The following is an 8,106-nucleotide window of genomic DNA, read 5'->3' as shown; positions in this document are numbered from 1 at the left end:
ACACACACACACACACACACACCTGATTCAGTTCCTTCATCTCCATGGCTTGGATTCCCAGTGGATTATTGTTTAGTGCCCTGATACTTGAAATACTTTTAATGATTGATGCCAATAAAATATGATACTACTGCAACTATGAGCAGTCATTTTAAAGTCCTCTCACCACTGCATACATGTGACCCTGAGGTGATGGTCTACCCCCTCCCCTCCTCTCTCATTCCCCCCTCTCCCTCTGTCTCTCTCTCATTCTGTTTTACCCGGCTAACACTTGTAGGAAATTAACCTTCTGCCACCTCTCTCTCTCTCTCTCTCTCTCTCTCTCTCTCTCTCTCTCTCTCTGTAACCCCCCTTTCTACTTTAGTGGTAGCCAGTTGAGCCATCACTCACACAGGCAACCCCCTCCAACCTTGTACCCTTGTAGCTTGTGCTGTCTCTCTCCCTCCCTCACCTTCTCTCTCTCCCCCTCTCTCTCTCTCTCTCTCTCTCCCTCTCTCACCTTCTCCTCTCTCCTTATTCCACTGACCATGCATGTTCCAAAAACAGACATCATTATCATTTCACTGCATCCCCTAGCAGACTCTCTCCCTCCCCAGCTCCCGCCCCCTGCACCCCCCTCCACCCCCACCCCTCCAGCAGAGACCCCTCTCCCTCGTTACCTCACCGATTCCTCCACTCCAGGCTTTAGAACCCTCGGCCTTGACCCCGCCCACCAGAAGTGTGTGCCACTCAGCGGATTCCGTGGGCGTGTCCGGCAGGAGGCTGGACCAATGGGGCGCGGCGGCGGCGGTATAAAACGGTCCACATTTGTGAGTTCATTCGCTCTTTCTGTCAGTCCGGCACTCCTGAAGGGAGGGGGTGAAATAACAAAGACCTTGGGGACCGACTCTTGCAATTTACTTTTTGAGTGCTGAGAGCGACCGGAACAGAAACTGTACCAGAACGGATAGACAGGCATCGCCTTAGCCTTCCTCTAACCTTAAGTTCCTTCCTTTCCGTAACGGGATGGAGGACGCTTTCACTAAGACCCCGGCCGAGGTCTTGGCCTACTTCGGGGTTAACGAAAATACTGGACTCAGCCCAGACCAGTTCAAGAGGCAACTGGACAAGTTTGGCTACAATGGTGAGAATCCTGAGATTTGAAGCACGGGACAGTGAGGGGTGTCTGTGTGTGGGGTGGTGGTTGTGGGGGGGGAACTTTATTCTTTGAAAAAACTAGTGGTTATTTGGCCTATTTGATTTGTTTGAGTTGGTACAAGATGGTGCAGTCTCTGGTAGGGACAGTTACAAGCTCTTACATGGCAAACAGTGTGAAGCAATGGACTGAGTATTTGAACACTGATGCCTACTTGAGAGGTCAGTGGAGAGGCCAGCTCGAGAGAGAGAGAGAGAGGGTTTCCACTTTGGTGTGGCGACCATGTAGCACTTGAAAACCGGGTGACAAAACAAGAAGAGGAAACAGCTGAAGGGAGTCACAAAAAAAAAAAAAAAACCTGTGGCAGACTTGGCACTGTCTAGCCTGTCCAGCCTGCGAGAGGGGAAGCAACAGGCTGAGAGGCTGAGAAGAGGACCGAAGCGAAGAGGGCGCTTCTAAAATAGCTCAGAGGGGAGTGAGGGAGCGGGACAGGTGACCACAGAGAGCCTGGGCCCAACCCTGGTGATTTGAGAAGACTTGAGTATACGAGAGATATTTTAGTCCCACGGAGCCGCTGCTGCTGCTGGTGCTGGTGGAGGTGGTGGGTGGTGGTGGTGGTGGTGGTGGTGGTGCAGGAACAGGAGGGTTGGGGGGGGGGGGTCTTGAAGGAGTTGAATGATCAGAGGGATGATAGATTACAGTGTGACAGTGGGCAAAACAGGCTGGGTGGGAGGGTGTGAATCAGTGAGGGAGCACACGTGTCACAATGGTTGCGTTGGTGATTAGAATGATGTCTGCTTGGAGGTGTGGATTGTTCCTGATAACAGCACATTTGGCTGAGCTCATCGTGGTGCCGCTCATGGATGTGGATCAGTTGGAGTTTTGACAGTGCAGGGGGCGCGCTTCTGCTTCATGATGCAAGCTGCTCTGTGTCTATACAAAGCTTGTATGAATGTTAAGATTTCCAAAACTTTCAGAAGCACTTTTTGACAGCAATAAATACTCCCTTTCCCACCGCACCTTTGTCATAATGGCCCGATGTAGTGATTTAACCAAACATTCTTACTCCTCTTTTCGTGAATCCCAGAGGTGTGACCTACACGTCTCTGACTACTTGGTTTGTGCTGATTGAACATTCAACTCAGACAACCGTATTACAATGTCATAGAAAGCCTTTTTATTACATGAGGTATCTCCAAATAACTGTCAGATTCAAATGGTAGGACTGAATATCACCCAGCCCCAGGCCCAACAGGCACGCTTCCTCTATTGGGCCACAGAAATGTATTTGTGTCCATTTGTTTGTTTATTTGTTTGTTTGTTTATTGTGTCATTAAATTAATGAATGCCTTTTCTTTCCCACTCTGTGCTGCTGTGTGTTCCTGTGTCCAGAGCTTCCTGCTGAGGAGGGTAAGTTCTCTCCTCCCCTATCCTGTCCACCTCTACAACACTCTCAGCCAAAGGCCACACTGCACACTAAACAAGGACCTGCATGGACCTTGTTAAATGTTACTTAGCCAATACTGACATACTTAATTACAGGATGAAGGTATAATGGAGTGATGGTCTCATTACTCTTGTTTTCTTTCCTATCTTTCCCTCCTTTTTTTCTCTCCTTTCTCTCTTCTGTCTGTCTTTCTTCTCCCCTGCACAGGTAAGTCCGTGTGGGAGCTGATCATCGAGCAGTTTGAGGATCTGTTGGTCAGAATCCTGCTGCTGGCTGCCTGCATTTCCTTTGTGAGTATCTCAGTGTAAACTGTGATTTGGTTAATAGTTCATTAAGAAGACACCAAAACCCACTTGATGCCTCTATTGCTAATCACTGCAACGTAACTCCGACTATGTAAAGTGAATCTCAAACTCACTTTAGTTTAGCCATTAGGAGATAAGTTTCATCCACTTTTGCAAAGGAGAAGCAAGTCATTTATCGATTTTTTGTGGGGTTAATGTTGATGTAGTTTTCTCATTAAAACAAGGCTTCATGACCTGATGCTGTCAGTTAAGCATTCAACTAATAAAACTCATAGTGGACGGCTCAATACTTGGGCCTTGTTTTTTAAAAAGCATCCCGTAAAGTCCACAGGGCATTGAATTACACTGGAGTGGCAAACACTGCCCACCAGGCAGCTGCACTTGCCATTCCAAGATGGCGGAGGGGCCCGACATTCCTTGCCAGCACGACACCTGAAATAGTCCCTTCGGGGGGAGGGGGTGTCTATGATCTCTCTGTGGTTGCATGCACGTGTGTGTGTGTGTGTGTGTGAGTGTGAGAGAGAGAAGGCATCTCACTGCTATGTTTCATGACTTGTAGCCTTTTCTGTCTCATCATTGACCCCCTGGTAGAGTACATTTTTAGCACCTTAAGGTGAAAATGTATATATGTGTGTGTGTGTGGTGTGTGTGGTGTGTGTGTGGGTGGGAATTCATGCGTGTTGGTTAGGGAGAGGGATGGGAGGGGGTAGTTTGGGGGGTTAAGGGTAGACACCGGGGGTATTAATTTCTCATCCCACCTCTCTCTCACACACACACACACACACACACACACACACCAGTTCCCCCCTCCATTCACGCCTTGGCAGCTGTTGGAATGGCCTTAGAAGGAGAATACTGAGACGAGAGGGGCAAGTGAGAGAGGGGCAAGAGGGGAGTGGGGTTTATTTTAAGAAAGCCCCAAGCCAGGGGCAGAAACTGTATCCCCTCCGTAAAGGTCAGCCTTGAAGAAGGGAGATGGGGGTTCAGGAGGGAGAGAGAGAGGGATAGAGGGATGTAGGAAGGGGAAGGGGGTGTTGTAAGAGCATGTGAAGAGGTCTCCCTGCCACATAATATTGCTGTGAAATAACATGATCAGATATTACACCATTACACCTGGTCGTGTCAGAAACATGTTGCCCAAGGTTTAGTGGTTAGCATAACTGACAAAAACAGCTCACACATGGAATTAGCAGTTTGAAAATAAACCACTACAGCATAGAGGCGGCTTCATGCTAGCAATAAAACCCCACCTAGTTCATGTTAACCTGCCTTTTATTTTTAGGATCAGATACGAGCAATGATAAGATTTCTAGTTAGGCAGGTTTAGTGCCTTACGGATTTCACTGACATATTTTATGGGTAATTTAGTGAGTAATGAATGTTAGCTCCCTTTGAACATCACCTGAATGCTATTCATTCATTCATTCATCCATTCACTCACTCACTCACTGAATTTGTCCCCCCCTCTCTCTCCCTCTCTCTCTGTGTGGTGCAGGTGCTGGCTTGGTTTGAGGAAGGCGAGGAGACCGTCACTGCTTTCGTTGAGCCACTTGTCATCTTGCTCATTCTCATCGCTAATGCTGTCGTCGGTGTGTGGCAGGTCAGTGACACACACACACACACACACACACACACACACCAAGGAAGCATTTACAGTTTCAAGTGCTGGGTCATAGAAAAGGAAGTGATAGCCTGTTACTGTAATAATAATCATTAGTAATTCACAGAACACCTGTTTTAAAACAATTAAACAATTATCACCCCAAGTAGACAAATATACTGCACATCACATCAGAGTAAGCCACAGTGACATCTGACATGTAAAAATCACTGCACACTCCATATCTTGGTTGAGCGATAATGTTTCGGTCTTGGGCATTCAGACCAGATCAGATGAGATGAAGATCCTAGGCCCAAACATCGCTTGTCTATTCTTTCTGTGGCCAGCACTTCACTAATAACTCTTAGTGTGGGTTTCTTGAGTAATATGTAAAAATCACACTTGAATTACATTAATAATACATTAATAATACAATTAACATTAACACCGGTCCATGGACAGCAGATAGTAAAATAGCCGTTTTGGCTAATTCTGGCATATTTACATTTAATGTTAATTAATGTGCAATGCCTATGTCAAATAAACCAAAAAAAAAAAAAAAAATATTAACTTCAGTGAACCATGACTACTGATGAATACTGTATGTTCGCCCTGTTTGACCTGCTGTATCCTCTCTTCCTCTGTGTTGTGTGTGTGTGTGTGTGTGTCTACAGGAGCGTAACGCTGAGAGCGCCATTGAGGCTCTGAAGGAGTACGAGCCTGAGATGGGCAAAGTCTACCGTTCGGACAGAAAGAGCGTGATGATGATTAAGGCCAGAGAGATCGTGCCTGGAGACATCGTCGAGGTGTCCGGTAAGGAGACACACTTGCTCACACACTCACTGACAGGGCGTCAGGGATCTTTCATCGACAGAGAATCAACTCCACCCAAGAGGGGGAGTTAAGGGCAGCCGTGGCCTACTGGTTAGCGCTTCGGACTTGTAACCGGAGGGTTGCCGGTTCGAACCCAGACCAGTAGGCAGTGCCTGCTGAGCAAGGCAACTAACCCCTCACTGCTCCCGGTAGCTGTTGATGCAGGCAGCTCACTGCGCCGGGATTAGTGTGTGCTTCACCTCATTGTGTGTTCACTGTGTGCTGAGTGTGTTTAACTAATTCACGGATTGGGATAAATGCAGAGACCAAATTTCCCTCGGGATCAAGAGAGTATATATACTTATACTTATACTTAGAACACACAACTCAAAATAAACACCATTCTAAAACATTTATTTTGTTTTAAATCATGCACATGCATAACAATATTATTAATTCACACGTAATCACACTATTTCATTTTATTTGTTATATAAAACCTCAAATTTGTTGGAATGTCAAAACTTTTTAATTTGTGGTTTAAAAGTTTTAGAGAATACCTCACTCTCACAACGCTCACTGCTGGAGCATGATTGGGTTTAAGTAGCTCATTTAGGTGGTCGTATATGAGATTATCACAGACAGCGTTTGGGGAGTCAGATGTCCACCATGAGGCCGAGTGAGGCAACATGTGTCCATATAGGGGAGTCACACAGCGGCATGCCAGAGAGAGAGAGGGCAGGGAGGGGAGAGGGAGCAGGCCAGGAGGGAGGGGGGCAGGCCAGAGAGAGGGGCAGGCCAGAGCATGCTGAGCAAAGGGAAAACTAGATCTCCTGCTCTCTCTCTCTCTCTCTCTCCTCCCCTCTCTCTCCCTCTCTCTCTCTCTCTCTCTCTCTCTCTCTCTCTCTCTCTCTCTCTCTTCACCCCCTTGACTTTACACCAGTTGTCCCCTGCACAGCGTGTTTGTATCGCTGTTGACTTAGCAGGAAGCTAGCGGGGATTAACCAGGAAGGAGCGATGCCAGCTAGCGGTTAATTGGCTAATCACCCTCTCCGAGTTGCGCGGACCTGCTCTTGTTCCCTGAGTGTTAGCGCCGCTATTATTACCGCCTGCCGCTGTTTATAGCAGACACACTTGCTTGCCAGATTACGCTCACTATGTGGCGCTTACGGAATACGCCGCAAATTACTGCTCCTAACTCTCCGTACATGATGTCACTGTCAACATCTAAGGCAAGCCAATGATGCCACTATTACGTCTAGTTCTAGGGGGGCAAACTCCCAAAAAAAAAAAAACACCAGAGGCACAAACATGATACCATAAGCTGTCTGACTGACAGAAGCATTTGGGCTTCCACATACCCCAGGCACTATCCAACAACAGCTTTCTAACAAGTCACAGGAAACATAAAACTGTGGTTAAACTGTCGTAAATAGTCAATACTCTGCACACATACAAACACACACACACACACACACACACACACACAAGCATACTAACACTTTCTTTCTGATTTCTCCTCAGTTGGTGACAAAGTCCCCGCTGACATCAGAATCATTGCCATCAGGTCCACTACCCTCCGCATTGACCAGTCCATCCTCACTGGTAAGTGAAAGTGTCAATCACCAGGGCCTGGCCCGCCTCACCACATCCTCCACTCTGATTGGACAGGACGTTGCCATTGGGCATTCTTAAGAAGCGTGACTTTACAGAGATACATTTTTGCCATTTTTTCCCCTTGGGGATCAATAAAGTATCTATCTATCTATCTATCTATCTATCTATCTATCTATTTCCCAAATTACTTTTCGTAGTGGAGAACCACTCACAAGTTGGTCTGTAGGAAAGCTAATATGTTCTCTCACCACTGGCTTTCCTGCTAATAATTGTAACGTCTGTAACATTCCTCTGATGGACTATTTATCATAATCTCTAGGAACCTCTAAGCTAGTGCAGTATGCTTGAGTAGTGGGGTGTTGGGTTTGCTTTGGAGTATCGTTTTTACCAGAATTGCCTGCTATTTGAGAGTGTTGGAGTGTCTGTGCCCTGCTCACCTGTGCTTTCTCCGCTCCTTAGGTGAGTCTGTGAGTGTGATCAAGCACACTGATCCCGTTCCCGACCCAAGGTCCGTCAACCAGGACAAGAAGAACATGCTTTTCTCTGTGAGTACCACAGCCAAACAGCCAGCTAGCCATCCATACATCCATCCATCTATCATTTATCTATCTAATCTATCTATCTATCCGTCCATCTTTCATCTGTCCATCTACCCATTCATCCACATATTTTTTCCATCCATTTTTTCCAGTCGTTCATTCACTCTACCCTTTAGCTTTGCGGTGTTCCGTTAAAATATTCTTGTACACCTGTACATTCTCACCTGTAGAGTCTGTTCAAGCTCTGTTGTGCTTGTGAGGTTATTAAATCTCTCTCTCTCTCTCTCCCTCACTCTCTCTCCCTCTCTCTCTCCTCTCTCTATCTCTCTCTCTCTTCCCTTCTCTCTCTCTCCCTCTCTCTCTCCCCTCTCTCTCTCTCTCTCCCTCTCTTTCTCTCTCTTCTCTTCTCTCTCTCTCCCTCTCTTTCTCTCTCTCTCTCCGGTCTGCAGGGTACCAACGTTGCTGCTGGCAAGGCCATCGGCGTGTGCACAGCCACCGGCGTGGCCACCGAGATCGGTAAGATCCGCGACCAGATGGCCGCCACCGAGCAAGAGAAGACCCCCCTGCAGGCCAAGCTGGACGAGTTCGGCGAGCAGCTGTCCAAGGTCATCACCCTCATCTGCATCGCCGTGTGGATGATCAACATCGGC

General features: G+C 47.2%; 1 protein-coding gene across 1 annotated transcript in view; it reads left to right on the top strand.

Moving 5' to 3' along the window:
• The first annotated feature begins 811 nt into the window (after window positions 1-811).
• atp2a1l (ATPase sarcoplasmic/endoplasmic reticulum Ca2+ transporting 1, like) overlaps window positions 812-8,106 on the top strand; it is a 17,690-nt gene continuing 10,395 nt past the window's right edge. Inside the window, 8 exon segments of the mRNA XM_048233210.1 lie at window positions 812-1,123; window positions 2,528-2,545; window positions 2,790-2,872; window positions 4,383-4,487; window positions 5,162-5,300; window positions 6,825-6,905; window positions 7,377-7,462; window positions 7,906-8,106. The exon segment at window positions 7,906-8,106 is cut by the window's right edge and continues 98 nt beyond it. Coding sequence (XP_048089167.1) covers window positions 1,006-1,123; window positions 2,528-2,545; window positions 2,790-2,872; window positions 4,383-4,487; window positions 5,162-5,300; window positions 6,825-6,905; window positions 7,377-7,462; window positions 7,906-8,106 — 831 coding nt within the window. The 5' untranslated portion in view covers window positions 812-1,005.

This window comes from Alosa alosa, chromosome 22 (assembly GCF_017589495.1).
Source record: "Alosa alosa isolate M-15738 ecotype Scorff River chromosome 22, AALO_Geno_1.1, whole genome shotgun sequence".
Taxonomy (NCBI): domain Eukaryota; kingdom Metazoa; phylum Chordata; class Actinopteri; order Clupeiformes; family Clupeidae; genus Alosa; species Alosa alosa.
This window is presented reverse-complemented; position numbering and strand designations above follow the sequence as displayed.